Raw genomic sequence first — 23,667 nt, 5'->3', positions numbered from 1 at the left:
TGGCGTGACCAGACGCGCCACCAGCCCTTTCCGCTCTGCTCCCAGCTGGAGCTCAGCACCACTGTAAAAGCCGGGTTCTCCCCCCCAAATCATCCATCCCCCATCCCCAAGGAGCACCCCAGGAAATGAGGTCACCCAGGGAAGGTGTCCTGGTGTCCTCAGATCCTTCCTCCATCCCATCGTTGGCAGGAACGACGATGGGGCAGAGCCGTGGCAGGACCCCTGAGACCACCGGGGGAAGGACTCACTCGGGAAAGATGATGACACATCCGCTGCGAGTCAAGGAAGCAACAGGTACCATCGGGGACACCACCGTGTCCAGCAGCCAGGGAGTCTGCAATGGAGGAACATGGAGATGCTGGGACGCCTTCAACGTCACCGTGGCACTCGATCACGGAGGAATTCATGGTGGCAGGAGCTGGTGGAGCCACGGGGAATCCAAAACGCTCACCGACAATGCAGCCATCCTGAGGTTTCTTTTCCCATACATCCCTTCCAGGAAATCGTAGTAGAACCTCATTTCCACCTTCTTGTCCTCAATGAGGAGCAGCCCAATGTCCCGCAGGACCAGCGCGATGTTCTTCCCCTTCCCCAGGCATTGGGACAGGAGGGATGTGGTGCCGAGGATGCAGATCTCCACTTTGCGCCGGGACACGCCGGCATCCGTGGCCACCTTGGCGTATTTCACAGGCTCCAACACCTTATTGTCTGGAAAAACCCCACGAGAAGGATGAGGGCGCCGACCCCGTGGCCCTTCCTGAGCGGTTCTTACTGCCCTTGTCCTGTTTGCGGACCACCTTCGCAGAGGGGGCAGTTTGCCTTTGGCCAAGGGATGTGATAACCCCCCTCCCCTTCACCCCCACCGTGCAGCTGTTGTCCTACCAGACAGGTCGTCCCTGTTGTCCATCAGGTTGTGGATGTCTCTGAGGACCCTGGACAGGCAAAAGATGGGCTTGTGGAGAGTGACAGTCTTCGTCCCAACCTGCATCTGTGTGGGGACCACGTCAAAGTAGCCGAGGGTGGGAATTCGGACCCCCTGGAGCAGAGGAGAAGGGCATGAAGGGTGAGGAGGGAAGAGCTGGGGGTTGGCTCCACCCCAGGATGGTTCCTCAGGCCCTGCCACCTCCCGCTCATCAGAGGCACCAGCTGGGACAGTGGGGAGAGCTTTGGGGAGGAGATGCCGAGTCCTCTCCTTCCTTTTCTTCCGTGGAAAAAGCGGGACTCGGGGGCAGAAGCCGCTCAAGGGCATCCAGGGTTCTCCAACAACGGATCAGCCCTGCGGTAGAAGACCACCTACCCGAGGTGACACCACCCTTGCCCGAGACCTATTTTGTCTCCCAGCGGGGATTTTGGGGGGGGAGTTTTCTGCTTTTTGAGGAGGGAAAGAGCAGCTGCAGCCCAAGCTCCACAGCCACAGGGTCCCCCCAGAGAAGCCGGGGGGATGAGGACGATGCGGGGGGTCACTCTACCTTGTGTAGCAAGAACTGTTGTCGGACGTAGCTGGCCACCGCGTCCCAGATGGTGATTTGCTCTGGAAAGCAAAGGAAAACCAGGTCACGCTCCGTGTCCCCTGGCTCTACCTGTGTCCCACCCCCGCAACGCCACAGCTCTCAGTCCTGACAAGGCTCCTGCGCTGGCTGGGGTGCTTGTACCTCTGTGGGTGATGCTGGGCATCATGAAGATGGGCTTCATCCCATCCCAGAAGTCCATCTTGGTTTGCCTTAGAGTAGTGGGTTGCCCCTTCATGGCAACAGCCGTGTGGGGAGCTCTTCCCTGTGTTCACCCCAGAGATGCTCCTCCAGAGTGTGTGAACCACCGCCCCACACCCCCTTTTGTACCCCGGCGTGGCCTGTGTCACAGACCTAGTGTGACATCACAATGATGCGGCCACTGCTGACCCCACCACCCATTGTGACAGTCACCCGCTGCCCAGTCTGACACAAACCTTCTGCCTCCCGCGATGTTTTTGCTGCAGAAACCATTTTAACCACCTGTGAGCAGCCAACCCAGGGCAGAAGTCCAAGCACAGAGTTGGGCCAAGCACCAGAGATGGGCCAGACACTGGCAGTGAAACCTCCTCGGCGCGGAGAAAAGGGGCGAAGGGAGGATTAAGTGACCTCCGTGGAGGCTGAGCTCCCCTCCTTGCGTTCGGGCTCTGGCAGGGACATGGGACCATCGATCAGGCGGCAGATGTAGCAGGTGCTCCATCTTCGACCTTTGATGGGCTGACAATGGAGAGTTTGGGGTTTTTTTTCCTCCTCCTCCTCCTCCTTTTCCTCCTGCTCCTTCACCTCCTCCTTTTCCTGCTGGCTGCCCTTTTCTTCCCGTTATTCCTGGAAGTTTTGTCCCCTTCTCTTCCTCCTCCTCTGCTTCCTACTTGCCCTATTTTGATCTTCCCACTCTCTTTTCCTTCTGCTCCTCTTTCCTCCTCCTCCTCATGCCATTCCTCCCCCTCCTCCTATTCCAATTTCTCCTTATTCTTCCTCCTCCTCTTCATCTTGTTTCTCATTTTCCTCCTCCTCCTCGGTTCCTTTTCTTCCCTTAGCCTATGGACCGCCCCTGTAAAACATCCATCAAACGTCCACAAAATGTCCCCAGAGTTGATGAGGTCTGCGGTGACGCAAGTCGGGGCAGACTGAAAAAACACCATGTCTGCGTGGCTGGGTTCAGACAAAATGGCCTTTATTGTTTATCCAAACTATTTATATATCTCAGACAGTGCAGGTGTCAGGCCCTGACAGGTTTTTGTGTCCTTCTTCTTGCTCGCTCTTCGCTGTTGCTGTAGGTGCCCGTACGCTGCGGTTGTAAGTTCCGATTCTTCACACCCCGTTTACGTACCTGACAATTTGTGGCCGTCTTAAAGGTACACGGCTGAGTCTTTGAAGTCAAGTAACTTGTCTGCAGACCCGCTGCAGACCCCAACAATTCCCCCTTTTTGTTTTTGAACAGCTAGTACCAGGTTTGCCATGTTCTGCAGGGCCCTTGCAAACATGACAGCAACCAAGGCAATAGCAAACAAACGACACTGCCAATTGAGCGAATGGATGACAAAAAGGCTGAAATTTTCTCAGATTTTGATAACATGTTGCTGCAATGGGGCGCCTAAAATCCACGCAGCACATACCATCAAAATCCTCACAGCCATGTCCTTGAGCCAACGACAAAAAGCAGTGGCAAATTTCAACTCACGCTCTTAACTGCCTACCAAACAAGGTGATTTAACTCTTGAATGCTTTCCCTGCTGTTGCTCCGGATAAGAGAAGAACCGCTGCGACACGTTCCCGTCAGTCCCATAAATCAACTACATCATTACCTGCTTCATCCAAAGCTATATTGCGTTTAAGCGCATTATGCTTATCAGCATGTTCACGTGTTGATTTATGTGGGTGTCATGGTCCCATCATAGCCTCCTACTACATTAGCATCTACGTAAAGACAACTAGCGACATTCAAAGTGCAAACAATATCAACTTCTTTTGGTTTAACATTATACAGAGGTAATCACTTATCCCCGATATCAAGGCTTTCAGTAAGATTCTTCATTCCCCACATACATTCACTTGTTTGCAACAATGTTGGCAAGTCAGGAAGGGCACACCAAGCCAGGATGTGCTCAGTTGCTGTGCTAAGGAGACCCACACATCAGTTGTTGGGTTGACTGGCGGCAGCAGCGCTCCCACGGTCCGGCACGCTAAGCTCAGGCCGCACACAGCCAGCAGGTATCCATCGCGGACCTTCACCTGTAGAAACACAAGCATCACCTCTCCCCCAAGTTAACAATCCATGCGGTCCCGACCACTGCCCGGTACGAGGGTCTTTCATGCCTACTAAGACACCTTCATGCTTTTGCTGCTTGTCACCAGTTGGCACAAAATATCGTACAATGGGAGGCACCGCACGGTCGACAGAGATTTTCAAAAAGTTCACAACACAGAACACAGCGTGCTTTCTCTGAACGTGCCTCTGGGTCACGCCCCTCATTCCCCCTTTCTGATTTTCAAGCAGGCGTTTAAGAGTATCGTTCAATGCGTTCAACGATGGCTTGGCCCGGGGGGAATGGGGAACACCAAATTGCTGGGGATCCCCCACTGGGAAAGGAACTGACTGACGGACTCGGAGCTATAGGCAGGTACACTGTCCGCTCTGACTTCAAGGGGGACGCCAAGCACAGACAAAGCACGTTGCCGGTGCCCAGCGACATCACGCCGGGTCTCACCTGTGTGGGCAGTAGCAATCATCGCAGCAGAATATGTCTCTGTCGTGACATGGACATGCTTTTGTCTGCCAAACTCGTTGTAATGAGTTACATCTGTTGTGACGCCAGCGTTGGAAAGCTTGAAGGCCTCTGCCATTAACTCCAAAACTGGGCACGGGGGTAAGGTTTGGACAGTCTGCACAGGCTGCAACAATGCTGCGTGCAGCCGCCTGAGAGAGACTCTTTTGGCCAATCTGTTGATACAGGAATCGCCAATTCTGATGATAAAATCGGTGGGCTAACACGACCTGCAGGTGGGCCTCAGGAACAGGCACCGACAGAGCCACAGAAACTGGAGCATCAGCTCCAGCGTTGCCATCGATTGCAGAACCGCGTAGGGAAGTGTGGCCGTAACATGCATCACGTAGAATGGAGAACGGCGTTTCCAAATCTCTTCCCGAAGTAAAAATTGAAAAAAAGCTTGGGATGGTTGATATGGCCATGGACAACCATCTCCAACGGGGAAAGGAGGGCTGCCACACAGGCTGAATCAGTAACGAGATGAACAGGACCCGGGAAATAAAGAAATGCCAAGGCCGCAGCCCGCAACGCCATGACTTGCGATGATCCTTCCTGATGCACAATTTGGGAAGGCCGTTGCCCGTGTTTTTTCCCAGCCACTGCGGCTTTTCCCACTTTTCCAGACCCATCTGTAAATACCGTATCACCTTTGATTGGTCGTCTCCAACTCAGCTGCCGTGGCTGCAAAGTTAGATCTACAGTCATTGTCCAAAGTGGATGAGGTGGATGGTGGTACTGAACTTGCCCTTGAAAATTGCCAAGAGCCACTTGGAGGGCAGCAGAGTCTGACGGCGCCCATGCCACACAGAGTTGTTGTCCAGGGGCTACCACCACGTGTGGAACACCTCCAGCCAACTCCAAATATCTTTTTTGGATTTTTATGATCAATTCAGCAACAAGTTCACACCATCCAACAGCAGATTTCAAAGACTGCAAAGGCAAAGTGATCCCAGCTTCTGCCTCCACTCCTGCCTGGGACCCCTCCTATTGCCTCCCCTGCCCCCCCCAGACCCCCTGCCCCCACCACGCCCAGCACCTGGAACCAGGCACTGTGACATCACCCCACGTCCAAGGGAACCCCAGGCAACGGGTCAGGGTCAGGGTCAGGTACATGCCATGCACAGTTCGACCAGAGAAGGTGCCAGAAAGGAGTTCTGTTGGTAGTTCTTACACTGCCCCGGTAGCCAGCTGAAAGACACCACAACAGTGGTTCTACCTGCTTTCTGGGCTGAGATGGGGAACCGCTGACTTTTGCACACCCCATGCCCCACTCCAGCGGGGAAGGTGCCAGGAAGGAATTCTGTTGGCAGTTCTCCTGATTATGTGGAAGCAAATGCAACAGATACAAACCTGCAAGTTGCGAGATGTTTGACATTAACAAACGTTAGCGAGAGTCGAGCAGTCAGGTAAAGCCTATTCAAACAAAACGCGCGTTACTGCAGTACTCCAAAACCCGATCAGGATGATGAAGTGGGGCCCATTGTCTCGTATGTGGGAACTGTATCTGTGGTAAGCGATGGCTGAGGAGGCTTTAGGTGCAACGGTGGAGAGGTTGGTGAGATGTCATAACGCAAGGGAGTCACTTCACCCTTGAATCTATGTATGGTATAGTAACGAACAGGAATTGAGACATTATTTCATGTCATTAATGAGACAGATGCTGGAATATTATGCTTAGTTCAGTTCTCAGAATCTTAAGTTCTTGGAAAACGGTATGTAACACAGAGAAGGAGCATAAAAGTTGAGCTTGGGAAAACAGGTTGTACAATGCAAGAGTTTCAAATTGGTGTCCTTCAAGTTTGTCTGAAAGGTAAGAGATCATCTTAAGTTAGTTGGTGTAGTATTTTATAAATTGATTTTAACAGGAACTGACATTTATGCAGAAGACATATGCAAAGAACATATTGCTCAACACTAAAACCGTTCACATTTAAAAAAACAGTGAAACTGAGATCTAAGTGAAGGCAGTCAGCCACCGAAACAACTTCTAAAAGAAGTAGAACATCTGTCCCCTTTGCTTTTGCATCAAAACTGGATTCATTTCTAGGTGGCGTATTCAGGTCTAAATTCAGCCCAAGTTACAGGTCTCTGAACTACAGCGCAGAGAACCCCTCCATAGGCAGCATTCCCAAACGAGAAATAAATGCACGTATGATTTTGTTACATATACAAACACATAACATTAGGCATTATATGTTGGCGATGTGGTAATGTGATGGCTATTTAACAATGATCCTGGCTCATCGGGAGAAACAGGATTTCTCTTGTTTGGAGACAGCCGCAGCTTTGAGGTCAACCCATTTCTTCAGCCAGCTTACATTTTTCTGGACTCTTCAACTTCAGCCATGGCAATTAATCTAAAAAGTAAGCATCATATCTTTCCCTTTTCACCTACGCAAATACGATTTTTTGAAAAACACAGGAACAACCAAAGGAAAGCGAAGCCAGATACCGTTAATGATATTCACAGAGGAGGAACGTATCACTTAGTCCTCGGAGCAGACTAGGGGACAGAAACAGCAACCAGTTGTTACCAGTATTTATCCCAGCTAGTGCTAGCCAAGTGGGAAGGCCTCATTCTGTAAGAGTACTTGGTGATACCGCGGGTCTGCTAAATGGCCTTTTTGCTTCCTCCTTTCAGCCAATTCAGCCACCATAACTCAGAAAAACCTGCTCAGCTGTTTTTCTTTCTCAGCATTTGTTATTTTTGATGCCATCCCTGTAATAAACTGTGCAGTCTGATAATCGGCTCCAGTACCCATTTTTTCCGCTAGATGGCAGCAGCGCTCCAGCCAGGCGAAGGGCCCCCCGCCGACCAGGGGCAGCGCATGCGCAGAACGGGCGTGGCGCCTCGGGGCGGGGCTTGGAAATTATACCCTGGCACCAGGACCTTCTTCCTAGAGGCAGCCCTCAGCTGAACTGCTGAGAAACAAGTACCTACAGTTTCCCTTTAGCACAGCCTCAAGGCAGATGCCTTCTTGTAACCCTCCTCCCTGGCTGCCGCTCCCACCTTTTTAACTAGGTGCTAATTTCTCCCAGACAGGCTCACAGGAACTTGCTGGGCTGCACACCAGAAGATGGCTTCAGTTTCATTTCCCTAGGACTAGAAGACAGAGATTTCCAGCCCTCTTTGGAAACTTTTTCTTTCCTGGCTGGTCCCCCCAGCACTGAGAACTCCTTGTACAAATGATAGCTCGTGAAAGATACACCTGGGATTAACTACCCTCCCCGGCAGTTAATCGGTTGCCCTTTGCAACATTTCTTAGAGAAATCAGCAGTCGGGGGCGAGGGGTGAGGATCCCACCGCCGGCTTCTCCTCCCCTTGCCCCTCGCAGGGGCTGAAGAGGCTCCTGAGCCGCCCCCCGCGGCAGCGTTACCGTGGGCCCCGATGCAGCCCCTGCCCCAGCCTGATGCAGCCCCTGCCCCAGCCCGCTGCCACGGCCCCGGCCGGTGGCTGGGGGAAAGACAAAGCCCCGCGCAGAGCCGCGGCGGCTGCCCGGGCACCCGGGGGCGGCGGGGCCCCCAAAGGCCCCCCCCGACTCGACGCTGGCCTAGCAAGGGGACGGGACTGCCCCCCCTCCCCCCCCCCATACCCAAGCCGGCAGGGCCCCCAAAGGCCCCCCAAATTGATGCCAGCCTGCCGGCCTAGCAAAGGGATCAGACCCCCCCCCCCACTCTGTACCCGAGCCGGCAGGGCCCCAAAGGCCCCCCGACTCGACGTGGTATGGAGAAATAGTGTGAAATGGGGACAATGGACATCAATCGTGATTGTATATATCTGCTCAAGGAATGTGGGTATGACGTGCGGAATTAGACTCTATAACTCGAAAGTTATAAAGTAGGTATGTTTATTGCGCGCAGATGCACGGGGGATCGCTCCTCCACAAGCGTGCATACCCGAAGTGACGAACCATCCCACATTTATACAATGAAACAAATGAATATTCAATTAACACCTATACATATTCGTTACCTAAACCCCGCTTCGTATGTTAATTAGCTTATCAGTCCGTTTCCTGGAATGTGGTGGTCTTGCAGGTTTGTAGGTGATTCATGTTCTTGTGACCATCCAATCTTCTCCAGCAAGGAAAGGTGATTCATGTCCTTGTGACCATCCAATCTTCTTCAGCAAGGAGACTTAGCACTCCCTCCCTCTAGATAGCATTTGAATGTCTCTCATCTTCTCTCATTCTCTTTTAAATAGCCCCTTTTGTTAGAGAAAGAAGGGCAGGCGTCTCCCCGTCTCCCCTTTGTTAGAGGAAGAGGGGCAGGCGTCTCCTCAAAAACTGTAGTTGTCTCCTCAGAGCTGTGTGCCTATGTGACCAGACACCCCACCCATGACCAGTCACCATACCCACATTCCTTGAGCAGACATATACAATCACAATCGATGTCCATTGTCCCCATTTCACACTATTTCTCCATATCAGGTACGGGTGACTGGTCATGGGTGCGGTGTCTGGTCACATAGGCACACAGCTCTGAGGAGATGCCTGCCCCTCTTCCTCTAATAAAGGGGCTATTTATAAAAAGGATGAGAAAAGGATGAGGGACATTTCAATGTTATCTAGGTAAGTCTTGCTGGAGAAGTTCAGATGGTCGCAAGGACATGAATCACCTACAAACCTGCAAGACCACCACATTCCAGGCAAAGGACTGATAAGCTAATTAACATACCAGTAAGCAGGTTTAGGTAACGAATATGTATAGGCGCGAATTGAATATTCATTTGTTTCATTGTATAAATGTGGGATGGTTTGTCACTTCGGGTATGCACGCTTGTGGAGGAGCGATCCCCCGTGCATCTGCGCGCAATAAACATACCTACTTTATAACTTTCGAGTTGTAGAGTCTAATTCCGCATGTCAGTTTGGCGAGCCAGCCAGGAGGATTTCTGCTCGGCTGAGGGACCAGCTGCGGAGCGGACGCTCCTAGGCGCGCTCCGGGAGATTTCCTCGGAGGAGCCTCCTCTTCTCAGCTGTTCACCCGGGAGCAGAAGAGAACCCCTGGATCCGCGGATAAACGGTATGTTTAGTAACGGGGCGGCTGGTGAGACGCACGGAGACGTCTGGCGCGCAGCGTAGTCCCCAGGAGGAAAGGTACCTTGGGAGGGGGTTTGCTGACCAAGGGGTGGCCGCTAGCGATCTTGAGGGCAGATCGAGCAAACCCGAGGTTACTGCCATTCCTAAAAGCCCGGAGGCCTCGTGACGGAAAGCGGGGGGCGGGACGGAATAAGGCGGAATCTCACAGGAACAAGAGGGACCTCACAGCAAAAGTAAAAGGGAAACTTTTGCGTCGGAAAAGAAAAAAAAAAAAAAAAAAAAAAAGGGGGGGGAAGCTAAAAACTTCCTTTAGGTTGTCTTAAGGATTGGGGAATTCCTAGAATGTAACAACTGAAATAGCGCTCTGTGTCTTGTTTGTTCTGTGTGTTGTTACATGTTCAAAACTTGGAGTTATGAAATGTATGTTGAAAAATAATAACATTCTGGTAATTCGTGGCAAATAGCGGAAAACTTAACACTCTGCTTAAGACCAGGAAAAATTTGGGGTTTTTTTTGTTGTTTGTTTTTTGGCAATTGTTCATTGAAATGCATACTCTGTGAACTGTCAGTGTTCCTAAAAGTTGTACATAAGTGCACGGTACCGTATAACATACTGCTTGTGTGACTGAGGGCTGCCCGGAGAGTGTGAATGGTGTGATTGAGATGCGCGTTTTGATTTTCCGTGTATAGCTTAATTATTTTGACTGAGTGTGAGTGCAAGAGTGCTTGAGACGCGCGTTTGAGTGCAATACGAGTAAGGAGCTCTGTCTGTGTTTCCGACCTTGGGTGGCTAAAGGCGGCCGGAGAAAAAGTAAGGAGTAAGCCCTGTGAAAAATCGCCCTTGGGTTGCATATTAAAACATTGGAGGGATGTCGTAGGACATGGTGGCACCGAAAATAGAAGGAAATGGATTAAATATTGTAATCAGTGGTGGCCTTTGTATAAATTGGGGAGTGATGCGAAATGGCCTCAGGAGGGAGGAACGTTAGATTATAACACTCTCCTGCAATTAACGTTTCTGAGAAGAGAGGGAAAATGGGACGAAGTATCGTATACAGACGTGTTCTTCGTCCTCCAGGACAAACCCGAGTGGCAAAAGGACTGTGGATTAGTACCCCCTCGGGATCCTATGGTACTAGCACTAGAAAGAGTGCGGGATTAACATCACCTGATCTTTGATTATGGCTCCAGAAAAGGATAGGAAAAAACCTGAGACCTAAACTAGAAAGATGTTCTTGTTGAAATTTTTGTGTTAAAAAGCTCAGGTTGCGGTTCCCTCTGTGGAGCAACCAGAATGAAACACGTTGTAAGATAAAAACTTGTACTAATGTATGTAAAACCTGAGGGGGGTGGAGAATCAAAGACCTTGTGAAAGTGTTAAAGTATTGGGGTGAGTTTGTACAAACCCCCGTACCCCCTCGAAGGTGCAGCTGAGTCACGCTGGACGCATGGCAGGGTGTTTGCTGTTTGCCTGCGAAGGCTGATACGTAAGAACACAAAGCAACAAGGAGCAGATTTGCATTCAGGGTAAGAAAGAGTTAAAATAGAAGTGCTGCTGCAGAGGCAGGATTGTGTAACCTGCAGAGCAGGAAGAGCATCTCCTGCCCCGAACCCTTCGCTGGTGAGGAGGAGGGGGTTGCTGTTGCTGACGATTGAGCAGACGGACCTGACAGTGTCACCCCGGACCTGACAGTGTCACCCCGTGCAGCACAACAGGACCGGTATCGGCCCCTTTAGGGCAGGCAGTGGGTCTCAGGAGAGTAAAGGTGAATCTCTGATGGGGAAATTTAGATGTTTGAAAGTTGGTTGTGAAAGACTTATCAGGATGATCTAACAGAACTAGATAAAGGTTCAAGTTGATTGTTACTAGATAATCGTGATTTAGAAAAAAATGAGGTGGAATTTTTAGTGAATACAAAACCAACTTATTTGATGTTAAACTTCAGTGAAAGGAATTTGTTACAGTTGTGGGAGCTGCTGGCCACCAGGAAAACATCCTGAAACCTTTAAAGTACAAACTAAGAAAACAAACAAGAATGCCAAATTCACCAAAATCTTTGTTGGGATGAGATTTATTAGAACTTCTAGACATTTAAAAAAGGAGAAATGAAACCAAAAGTTTAAAATGATCAAGTGATTGAAATCTTGAGCTTATCTTTAATTCAACAGAAAAGTGGAAAAGAGGACCTCCCCGAAGTAAAAGAAATCTTTAACCAGGTAAATCTGGAAATAAATTCCAGGTAAGGCAAAAAAAAATGCTTTACCTGTTACAGTAAAAATGATAAGGGAAGGCCTGCCTAGTTCAGGTAAAACAATATCCCTTGGTCAGCAGGGCTGTGGGGGGTATTGGCACAAAAACTGAGATAAAATACACTCTGTAGTAGTTCTACTAATGTAAATCTGTGTGTTTTGCCGTGACAGTGACTTGTTATGGGATGCGCAGATGAAACTCTGCATTGACAACGAAGTACAAGGAATAAGGTTGGTCAGGTGCCTCCTACCATAGTCAAGGGCAAGACTGGGTTGGCCTCTGTGTTTGCCACCAAGAAGGATCTTGAGCTCTGCTGCTGGCTGCAACCCAGTAGGCGTTGAGCGGTGGGGACACGTGCCATGCCAGACCTTGATGTGAGGAAGGGCCCCCTCTGTTATAAGAGGGTCGTCCAGGAAGGAAGAACATAAGATGGCCCATTGAGGCACTGGTTTGGAAATTGGAAACCAGCTGGCCGACCATGAGGCTAGATGAGCAGCAGAGAAAGTAGGAAAGGAGGAACTATCCTTAATACCAGACCGTAAAATCCAAACTCTAAGTACAGATGAGGAGCCAAACTATTCTAAAGGAGACCTAAAGCTAATTCGGGACATGAATGGTAAAATAAAATTAAATAAGTGGGCTTATTTGGCAGATGGCCATATAGTGGTACCGTCCAATTTAATATGGACCACAGCCCTCACAGAACATAATAAGACTCATTGGGGAGCTGGTATGTTATATAAAAGTCTAAATCAGAAATTGATAGGGCGAAACTTATATACTGTCATAAAACAATGTAATAATCCCAATGTAGCAAACAGAATAAAACTAGGGAACATTAGTAGAGGAAATTATCCAGGACAACAGTGGCAAGTTGATTTTTCCGAACTCCCAAGAAAAGGGGGGTACCGGTATTTATTCGTTATGACTGATACGTTTTCAGGTTGGCCAGAAACTTTCCCTTGTCGAACAAATAAAACAAGAGAGGTAACGAAGGGATTGTTAAATGAAATTATCCCCCACTTTGGGGTTCCGGCAACAATCTCTTCTGATAGAGGCTCACATTTTTGTGCCAAAATAATACGAGTGAGTACGGTATTGGGATTAGATTGGCAATTACACACCCCTTACAGGCCTCAAGCAAGTGGAAAAATAAACCATTTAATTAAACAACAGATAGTGAAAATAGGACAAGAGACAAATCTAACTTGGCCACAGTCTCTTCCCTTGGCATTATTAAGAAGACGAACTAAACCGAGAACGAAGGAGAATTTGAGCCCTTTTGAAGTATGATATGGGAGACCGTACCAGTTACAATTTGCCAGAGAAGATTCACGGCAGTTAGGGGAGGGATATTTGTGTGAATATGTGAAGACCCTCCAGGGAGAATTAAAAGTTATAAATAAACAAGTATTGGGAACAAGGGCCAGAGGGTTGGATCAACCAGTCCGTTCCTTTAAATCTGGTGACTATGTGTATATAAAGACATTTTCAGGGAAACCTTTGGAAGAGAAGTGGGAAGGACCCTATCAGGTGCTGCCGACGACCTTCACTGCCGTCAAGATAAGAGAATAACCAGCCTGGATTCACTACTCTTGGATAAAGAAGGCTCCTGAGAAATCATGGGCTGTCACCCTGGCAGGACCCACGGGACTACGGTTCTTTAGATCGTAAAGAAATCTCCGGAGACACAACGGACTGTCAAAAAGGATCAGGGACATTTGTGTAAAGTTATTCTGATCTTAATTGTAACTGTTGTAGAAATATTAGAAACTGAAGCATGGGTAAACAATACCAGTCTTCAAACATTGCAAATGATCGTTAATGCTACGAAAGCTAAGGAATGCTGGATACGTACCTCTCTTCCTAAAGGAGGCTTGGTAACACCCCTGTATGGGGTGGCCTCCCAAAACTGGAATTATCTTGATGACAAATGGACTACCTGGCCAGACTTTTGGAAAAAGCCAGACTACGGTGGAGGATATTGCCTATTTGATAATAAAATATATGAGTTGGGTCCCAGATTCGACTTACAAATATTAAGCCTAACCACCACAATATTTATGGAAAGTGATAACAACTGTCATTGGAAAGCTCAAACAAGACAGGAGGAGCATGTCCTGGAAACCCAGGGCAAAATACTTGTTCCCAGTCTGATGGATGGAATGATTAAACAGACATCCATGAGATACGGAACAAGGTGCAGATCCTGCATGAAATTACTAAAGATGATTTATCATGGAGCTTTAAAGTGATATGGGACAAACTGACTTCCTGGTTACCTGATTTGGAACGGTTAAAATATGCTTTTATTATAATACTTACTGTAATAGTTTTAGGAATATGTGTATTACTTCAATGTTTTGTTTGGTGCTGTCGAAGAATGATCATAAGGCATAATGATTTTTTGTAGTTGCAAAAGAATTTGCAAAAGTTACTGGAAAAGGGGGGAATGAATGGTGAATGATGTGCCACTTATCTAAAGGATGATGTAATTATGTTTATGTAAACGCTGGGAAACATCCAAGGACCCTTATTGCTAACATGACGGATGTACTAATTGCTAAGTCCTTGGATTTGTCATCTTTAAAAAGGCTGTCTGGTCCCAAGTTCCTGTTGTTTATACAGCGTGGCAAAGACAAGGACTTAAATCATGGTCACTAGCTTATGTAAGTAAGTTCCTCGAATTGTAATGAATATGTAAACGATTTCCCAGAAAGTTAATGAATAGGCCTGAGTTGCTTGTATAAAGAGGGGACTGAAAAACCCCCTTGGGGTGCACGACTTTGGTGGAGCGATCGCCAATAAAGAATAAAGATAACCTCCACTCACTCGAATATTGGCGAATGATTCTTTAAATCAATCCAGTTGAAGATGCCCCTGCTTCATGCAGGGTGGCTGGACTAGGGCACCTTTAAAGGTCCCTTCCAGCACAAACCATTCTACGATTCTGTAAACTACCACTGTCATTCCAGCCACTGTGTATTTATATACACTTGAGGAAGTCGAAGTCCTTCACGACTGAAATTTTACTCTGAAAGTTCTGAATTGCCTTGAAATTCTCAAGAGCTTTTCTCCAAAACATCCCTTCCAGAGATACTGATATTCAGGTCCCGGACCCAACACCGTACCTGAGGTTGTTTACAGCGGGGCAGCAAAGTTTTGTAGAACAAGTGAGGCCGAGAGACTGCCCAGACACATTCTCCTCCATGTTCTCCCAGACCCATGTGGCAGCACCTTCAGAAAACACTTTTCTGTTCGTTCCCGATACAGTTCTAAACATCTCTAACAAAATTTCACCAATGCCCTCCCCCCTGAAGCAGTGCTGCTGTTACCACAGATAGCAATGCAAAGATGTTCAAAGGAAACGGTCTGAAACACTTGGAAGCTAAAGGTCACAATAAGCAGGAAAAGAAAATACTTTACCGTGTACATGAGACTGTTCAAACTTTTTGCCGGTGCAAAGTGGAAATTTCCAGCTACCTGCGGGAGACAGTAATCTTTCATTAAAAAGCCTGAATCTACATAAACAAAGCAGCCATACCGGCGGTTGGATTTTAAAATTTTTATCGGAATAAGATAGACAATAAGCAACTCATTGTCATGGGTGACAATACCAGCAAATATTGTCCTAAAAGAGATATGAATTTCCCCTCTTCCTCACAGGCAGCCATGTGGAAAGCCACCATCACATACCGATGTTGACAACAACTGTTCTACGCAGAGTATTTTAGTGGACATAAAAATGAGAAGAAGGAATCAAGTCTACCAGGAGGGAACTAACTGCTGCTGTAGGAAATATCAAAAGGTATCACAAGGTATCACAGAAACGGAGTGGAGAAAGTAACTGGGAGGGTGAGCAGGCAGGGTAAGAAAACCCTTAATACAATAAACAACAGCGGTCCTATGTCTGCATCCATGAAAACAAGCCGTGTTCAAAAATAAAGCACTAAACGTACCGCCAAAAAAAACCCCCACACTCCAAAATCCCCCGAAAGACAAAGGTTATTCAAGTTTTAACCTTGAATATGAAAAGGATATGGATATTAGATGTCAGTCCTCCCTGACACTCGCTAGCAATCATACACACCCTCCCCTGGAAGATTTCAACGCATCAAGCTCACACGCTACGTTACACCTTTGAATGTCCGCGCAAACCTATCGCGTACGTTAACTGCGGACCCGATGAGAATGGAGATGTGACAACGGCCCCCAGAAATTTCCCCAGTGACGCCCACCCACCCTTGGACCCTTGCTACCCACAGCACTCCCCCTTGAATCTTTCCTGCTCATCACGCTTTGTGGCACAGGGTCCTGTAACGGTTCAGCACCCATGATATTCAAAACACGACGTCTGGCTTCATGAGCGAAAGGGCGGGGTGTGTTTGGTTTTGGTTTTGTTTTTCAGAAATAAAGAATGTTGCCTCCAGGAATAGTACACAAAGATGTAAAAAAAACCTCCAGATTTTGAAATAAAGTAGTAAAAGAAAAATTACCCTGGGCCTGACTGCTAGAATGTACTTGGGTACGTAACCTGCACGTCCCAGTGTTTCGAGCTCGGTAACCTGCCAAATGACAGGGTAGTGACACAGTCATCTGGCGTATCTTGTACTACATTTTCATGCACCAGTTGCAAACAACATCTCTTTAAGCATCTTCAACCATGACAACTCCAATAGTCTTGCTTCCACTGGTTTTCTAAAGAAGGGAACATTTCACTCCCCCCAGCACCTCTGCTGACAAGTTGTTGGTTACTGTTACCTCCAGCACCCGCCGGTGGTCTCTGTTTTGAGACTAGAAGGGCAGGTGGGACTACCTCACCGCAAAGAAGCTGCCTCTCCCCCTCCAGAAACCTCGGTAAAAAGACTCACTAGCTAGATGGTAGAAAAAGCTAAGCTTCTCCAGCCAGCCCACCTCATGGAACAGGGAATTTGCCCCTTCCCACCCTTTTCCTGACCCTCCTACTGAACCCCCCTACAGGCACAAGTACCTCGCTGAGCCCAGGGGTTATTACAGTCCTGTGAACACTTAAAGTTGGAAAAAAGAGCAGACTGCCCCGACTGTGCCTTCTGACGCTCATCACCACCATGCACCGGGCTCACGGCAAAACCCATCTCTCACCTTGTTGACCTCCAGGAAACCGTACGCTCTGCAGCCCTCGTTCTTCTGCTCTTCCATTTTCTGGCTAAATCCTTCCCTCCTGCACTGCTCTACGCTCTCCGGGTTCTCGAAGGCCCAGCCTCGTCACCCGTATGCTTCTCTGGCATCATCACAAGTATTGCAGCACCTGCAAGAGCACAAACATCATCTTTACAGCGATAAAGAGACACTCCAGCTCAGGACTCAAATCCCTGGTGGATTTTGTTTCAAAGCAGCAAACTTCAGGAACTGGACACTGAAAGGTGATCTAATGCTCCTGAAGGAGCTTGAGTTTCCTGACGTACTTTGTGAGATTTTGGCACGAGGACGCAAGCTGCTTCAATGCAGCGCTGAATTCTGAAGAGGGCTTTAGTTGTCCGTTCAGACAGCCAAGTCCATCCTTGGCAAATAAATTTGCTGCAGAAATGACATTTGTTTCTGTGGGAAGTCTCCCACAGTTCTGAGCAGCTTGGAACTTCCCCACGTGAACACAGCATCTACCTGTTTCTGTTCCTCCCGTCCTCCGTTTTTAGGGAAAGACTGGCAACATCGGAGGCAGGGTTAATGGCAAACTTTCTTCATTGCTCTTCTACCTCTGGACTCACCAGAGTCTCTGTCACGCTCACCAGAAAAAACAATTGTCTGTCTCTGTTCCATGTTGTGCTGGACAAAACAAAAAGTTGAAGGCTGGAATCATGAATCCCTCAAGATGGAAACATCTCTGGGGAAGGATGCAACTTGACAGACGTGACAAACTAAATTACTATAGCAAAGGATAGTCCAGAACCTGTGGACTATCACGAATCCATTCTTACACAAATTTGCAGGTAGAAGGAATGAGAAACACCGAATAACACCCATCATTTGTGTGAGTGATGGGTGTCTGGTCTTTGCTCCCATAAGGATGCAAAGCCTGCAGCAGAAACGAGAAGGCAAAGCCATAACTGGGTTTTATTCCGAGACAGCTCACAGAACAGTGAAATAATTTACACAGCTCCCCTCTGGACACCAGGTAATCCCAGAAAAGGTTCCGTTTGCTAAGATACAATCTTTGTGCTACTGCCCTCAAACAGGCACGCAGACAAAACAGACAGCCTAACTGTGCACGCTCTTAACAATTGTGAGCGCAGCACAGGCGTACTAAAACACAACAGCTCTCACCATTCTCTGAACAGGTGCCCAGGAGGATTTCACTGCACGGACCTTCACAGGCATTTTGGAAAAAAACAACCCAACACGTACGCCACATTGACTGTACCGATTCAAGCACTAAGAAGATGTAAAGGTTACCGAATGTCCTCTGACTCTGCCCCGTCACAGCTTTCACAGCGATCGGCATCCAAAGCATTTGGATCAAACACCTTTTCTTCTTCTTTCCCCATTCTAAGACAAAAGAGGATTCATAGTGATGAGGCACGTCTAGAAACACCACCTTGTACTTCTGCTCTACGCACAGAAACTGTTCTACACGTGAAGGGAATGATTTTGTATCAGAATCTGCGCATCCTGCACCCGAAGCTCACCTGAAAGAATGCACAGGGCCTGCTGAGCTGCAAAATAAGATCAACAAGCAGAGCAGCGTTTGCCACCTGAAGAACACCCTCCACAGAAAGAACCAGCCACCTGTAAGCCTTGCCGGAGCGCCGATCAGATGTTACTTGCACAAAGGCTTTGTTAAAACTTTGTCTAAAGCAGACCCAAACAGCGAATTGCGACCGATACAGGACCTGTTACACAAACAACATTTTAAATAGCAGACAGCAGCGCATAGCGCATAATCCTGTCCCAAGATACGTAGGGAACACAGTTATACATTGCTGTGAAACTAGATCACAGCGGGAATCTCCCAAGCGGAAAACTGACACTCGGCTCTCCAGTACAACGATGCTGACAGTGCACACACATTAATCACTGGCTTACTAGAAATCTCCAAGGAATTTCTATCTTTGTCACGATTTTACAATTCTGCAAGTGTCTGTGCCACCTGTGTGTTGAATGCGCGGCCACAGTACAGCTGGGGCACAAATACGTTCTTAAATGCAGAAGGCTGCAGAGCGACTCTTAACAGAGGAGATGAGAGCTGGTGACAGCTGAAACCTGCCAAAGGGCAAGGCACGCCTCCAGAAAACTCAAACAAGACCTTTGTTTTCCCAAAACAAATGCGAAAGGTCTGTAAACTTTGGAGTTCGGAATAAGCGAGCCAAGGAACTGCATGTCTAAAATTTTCAGAAACATGGGTTGTTATGGGAAGAGGCCCCTTAAAACCAGGCTGTTCCACTCACAAATCCTGAAGGACAGGACCAAGTCTGCTGGGTTATAAAAGCCCTACAAGGCTCACTGCCTAGGCACCGCCGCACCACCCTCCTACGAGCCTCGAGAAGGCGGCTTCTTGCATAACTAAGGCCAGGGCAAGTGATAAGTCACACACTGCTGAGGTGACAAAATGTTATCGGGACCCTCTTTGTTGAGACTGGGAGGTGTAACAGGTGGACAGAAGTGAGTATTTAGAGACATCTGTATTAGCCACAGAAAAAAAAAGAGATTTTAATTAGGAAGTATGAAATATGCATGAAAATCAATCGTTAACCTCACTTCATGGTAGTTATGATCAAGCAAATAAAAAATTTTAGAAAAATATACCCGTTCTTAAAGCACTGTATGAGACTTACTTTCTACAGCTTACAACATTCAAACAAGGTGAGAGTACAACTAAGAATTCAACCAGTATGGGTTTTGATCCTGTAATTACACTAAAAGATAGCGTCAGCAAGAATGCAGCTTAGTAATTCCTTTGCTTTGTCAAAGCCATGGTTCCTGCCATTTGAAGAACACCTGTACAACACACGGAGTCTTTCAAGATCCAGCAACCAGTAACGGCTTTCTGAATGCAATCGGTAGCTGCCTGTCGAGTCGTCTCAGAGAGCACCCAGAGGTACTGCACACAGCTTGGATACTATAAAGAAACTGCAGCACATAAAACCCCACGTGCAAAGTTTCGTGCTGTTAACATGGTCCTCGACTCGCACGCAGATATGACATATGACGCTGGAAAACTCGGCCCATGTTAAAAGGAAACGAAACAGTAAATAAAAATAAAAATAAAAAAAATTCAGTCCTCTATCGCCATCCAGTGGAAATGAATGAGATGACATCCCAGCACAGAATGCAACCTACCACAGAAATCATTAAGCTATTAACTATTTTAACGTAACTATGATCAGGAAAAGCCTCCACATACTACTCCATAATATTTACGTACGCTTTACTAAATTTAAGGTTAATGTTAAATAAAATGTATTTTTAACTAAGAAATTTAAAGTGCCGAAGCAGCTAAGGGGCAGAACCAGGCCCCGTCCCTAGCACAGCCCTAATCCAAGGCTGGTTTAAAACCCAGACCAGTTTATCAGTGGGAGAACAGAGAAGCAACAGATGATCAATCTGTGGACACAGGTGCTTTCAGAAACACAGGCGGGTTTGGAAAAACTGGTGCATGTGAATAGGAACTGCTCTTTCAAAGACTAAGCGCGCTTGAAGGAGCGTGTGAGTTAAAGTGGGCAGAAAGAAGATCACGATCCGAGGAGGAGCCTGGAACCGAGGCAGAGACTGGAACCGAGCAGGTGAATCAACTGGGACAGAGTCAGGTGATGGATTCACAGAACTGACAGGACCTAAAGAAACTCCTAAAAACTTCAGACATTGACTAAGGATCTGATAAGCGTGTATAACCTACGCTGTATCCCTTGGTTCTCTGCCACCCGCTGGGGTGGTGGCCCAGCTCTGAGTCATGACTAAAGCCCAGCGGTACCCACGTCTGTGTGATTTTTCCTTTACCAGACAATACTGCTGTAGTTGCCGTTTAAATAACTGACTGAACATCAAGTGTTACTAACAGAAACTGATAATCAGAGAGTTTCACAATGGTGGGTGGACACTTCCAATCCAACTTGCCACACACGTGGTGGAAGTCAAACTCGCCGTATCCTTTTTCCAGACAGCAGAAGAAATTGCTCGTTGCATGCAATGCAATTCGATCGCTTTCAAAAAGCCTCTCCTGGATGAGACACTTTGCTCCCTGCAAGTTTCTCTTCCTCTCCGTTGATAATATAATGAGCGAGAGCAACCGGTTCAGACCGAGTGATCCCAGTGGAGGCTGGCGACACAAGTAAGGCAGGAGGCCCGTATGTGGAAACAGAGAATTGGGTACAAAAAAGCGAGGTTTGACCCTAGACGTTACATTTGCCACGCCACAGCCTCCGAATACAGAAAGGCTGCTAAGTGACACAACAGTAAGAACGCTGTCACCTCACTTCTGTGACACCAGAAGGTCTCGTACCTACCCACTGTTCAGCTCTTGGCTCAGTTTAGCCTTTCAGCTTTAAGAACAGAAAAGCTAAATCTGAGTTACAACAAATCAGCAAGTTTAGTTCATGCCAATACGTTGCTAGGGAGGGCCTGGCGGCCGGAAGATCTCGCGCTGTACGGAACACAGGGCCCCCCTCCAGGCAGCCAACAGCTTTTAGTTTATGATGTCAGCAGACGGAAGTGACATTGTAAACCCAGGCTATATAGTGCCGCGTCGTTCAGCAATAAACGCCATTTGCCATCCACCACGTTGGTGTCTGCGAGCTGATGGACCGCGCGGCCAGGGGTCGGCCGCCGTGCCGTTCCTGAGCCAGGTCACCGCGCGCCTGCGAAGGCAACACCAATACACAAAACTACACCATCTCCCAGAACAGATAGCAAGGACCTCATGTTTTAGAAAGACAAAGTCTTGCAGTATTACCGTTAGACTGCAACACTACCAGAATTGTTCCCGGTTTGTATTGAAGTAGAACAGTAAGCCGTAACATGTCAAAAAATACAGAGGAGAGGTTTATGTAGCCAAGGACCACTTACTCCAACTTGTAACTGATCAATCAACTGAAATCTATTAATCAGGTATGCATTAACACACACAAAGCAAACACAGTAAGACACAAGTTTAGGCTTAAGGGTCAAGTCAGCGGAGCCTTCCCTGGAGAGAGGCTCTTTCCTCTAACCAGCTCGTCCTGTTTCTCAGCCTCCTAGGATTTAAAGATGCAACCAAAGTCAAGTTTTTCCAGAGCAGCTGCTTGATTTCTAGTAGGAAAAGCCTGTTCACTCAGCAGCTTTGCTCCTGAAACGCATCAATGAGTCCTTGTCCCAATTTCAGAGGGACCAGGCAAAGACTTGCCTTGCAAAAGTACCGAGTATAATATATATACACACACACACAGAGGAGCTTGTCTGATCTGTCAGTGTAATAGATTTGTGTCCTGTAAACTCTTCAAGAGTTTGTGGTGTTTAGAACGCTGTGAATTCAGCCGTCCCTTGTTCCCACAAATCTCATAGCAGGCATACGGTGATGGAAAGGCTGTGAGAGCATCCATCCAAGAATGACAGAATAGCATCTTACCGTGTCTCTCTGCTTCTGGAGTCACACGATTGGCAGCTTTATCCAAGCGCTGTTTAAACGGCTTGTGCTCGACGTCCTGCTGAGGCTCTCCTGCTCCGTCCATGGCATCGACGCTCAAATCTGAAAGCAGCGAGCAAGGAAAGCGGTCTATGAACACACATTTGTTACGGCCTGTGACAAGCCGAGGAAGTGAAAAGACAGAATCTTTCAGCCAGCAGGGTAAGAACGTGCCAAACCGGGAGAGCACGTACAGCTAGTGTCAAGTGACCGACAGGGAATAAAACACACGGTGCAGCACCCTAAACGGCCCTCCCAGGTAAGGGGTTTGGTTTGGTGTTCAAGAAGGACAGTTTCCAACTTCCAAGAAAGCGTTACCCTGAAAGGTAGACGTGCTTAAGGCAAAAAGCCAAAAGCAAACCCCTCAAAGCCCAGAACCATTCTCAGGAACACAGGAGTTAAGCCTAAAATTGGTTGAAAACTGCCTCCTACCTCTTCCCCCGCCACCTTTCCCCCTTCAACATCAGCACATTTCCTCGTGATCCCTTTTCACAAAAAAGATTGAGGTCTGTCATATCGGCTTGGTGCCGAAGCACCACGCTGCGCTTGCTGGCTACGTGCTCTCTTAGAAGGCTGACAGCTTCTCCGCACACAACAGCCGAGGCTTCCAGCCTCTCCGGCCTTCCCACGCCCTGTGAAACGTGAGGAAGGCAAAGACCGATAACATCTCGGGGGGTCGGGAGGAAGTCAGGATGCACTACATTCAGAGCCCAACGCATTACCCAGAGGAATTCCCACAGCAGAACACGAGGTGGGTAGACGGGCGGATAACATGCACGGCAGTAACACCCGGTCAGACTTGCAGGACTTCCAGTCACTTCATCCCGCAACTTTGTTTTGAATTTAGTTAAAAGGTAATCAGATTCTTAACGCTCATTCTGCTTTTATAACTGCTGGAGAAAGATTAAGACGTGGCATTGGCATTACAGTCAGAATTCAAGTACAAAGTTCACGGCAAAGCTGTGCCTCGCCAAGTGACTTCCCAAGCAGGCTCTGGAGCCTTTCAACAAGACAGTCAAGTCTGGAGTCCCAAGGGAACCCTGTGCCAGCTCCGCCAGTGCAACTGAGCTCTCTGACAAGTACGCCGCCATACAGAAACGTAAGTGGGTTTGTACCTCAGGCTCATGTACAATCTACAAAAATGATACCGCCCGACTGGACGCGCTGGTTTAAGCGCCCGGCAGGCCTGGCTGCGTAACCACGAGGGACCAACAATTCCTCCCCGGCTGTTGCCCAAGCAGCAGCGCAGCACTCGGCAGCAGCGGGCACACGGAGCCTCGCGGGCCCTCGACAAGTGCGAAAGTTATCCCTCCGCAGTCAGCAGTCCGGCTCGCGAGCGCAAGGCACATGTTCAAAAGTAACATCTAGGCTGACCCTCAGCTGAGCTCCCCTTGATCTGTCAACGTACGATTCCGGACGAACCTGGGTACAAAGGAAAAACAAGAGACCCCCGTTTCACTGGGAAGCA

The 23,667-nt window shown here is 48.1% G+C and overlaps 1 protein-coding gene across 4 annotated transcripts in view; it reads right to left on the bottom strand.

The window, feature by feature from the left end:
- The window catches only part of LOC308057722 (coiled-coil domain-containing protein 81-like), a 28,540-nt gene extending 5,571 nt beyond the window's left edge, over positions 1 to 22,969 (bottom strand). Inside the window, exons 1-9 of one of the 4 annotated variants that reach the window (XM_080411782.1) lie at positions 22,143 to 22,969; positions 17,014 to 18,435; positions 16,691 to 16,856; positions 14,996 to 15,052; positions 1,946 to 5,626; positions 1,470 to 1,531; positions 883 to 1,036; positions 452 to 708; positions 249 to 334 (exon numbers count right to left, since the gene is read on the bottom strand). In XM_080411782.1, coding sequence (XP_080267908.1) covers positions 249 to 334; positions 452 to 708; positions 883 to 1,036; positions 1,470 to 1,531; positions 1,946 to 1,982 — 596 coding nt within the window. In that variant the 5' untranslated portion in view covers positions 1,983 to 5,626; positions 14,996 to 15,052; positions 16,691 to 16,856; positions 17,014 to 18,435; positions 22,143 to 22,969. Of the gene's footprint in view, positions 1 to 248; positions 335 to 451; positions 709 to 882; positions 5,627 to 14,995; positions 15,053 to 15,265; positions 15,641 to 16,690; positions 16,857 to 17,013; positions 18,436 to 22,142 lie in introns of those variants that run through there. The other 3 variants (XM_080411779.1, XM_080411780.1, XM_080411781.1) reach the window with 3 other exon arrangements.
- Between the last annotated feature and the right edge of the window lie 698 nt (positions 22,970 to 23,667).

This window comes from Falco punctatus (assembly GCF_963210335.1).
Source record: "Falco punctatus genome assembly, contig: scaffold_29, whole genome shotgun sequence".
In the NCBI taxonomy this organism is placed as follows: Eukaryota; Metazoa; Chordata; class Aves; order Falconiformes; family Falconidae; genus Falco; species Falco punctatus.
The sequence above is the reverse complement of the archived record's forward strand: the minus strand, read 5'-3'. Positions and strand labels throughout refer to the sequence as shown.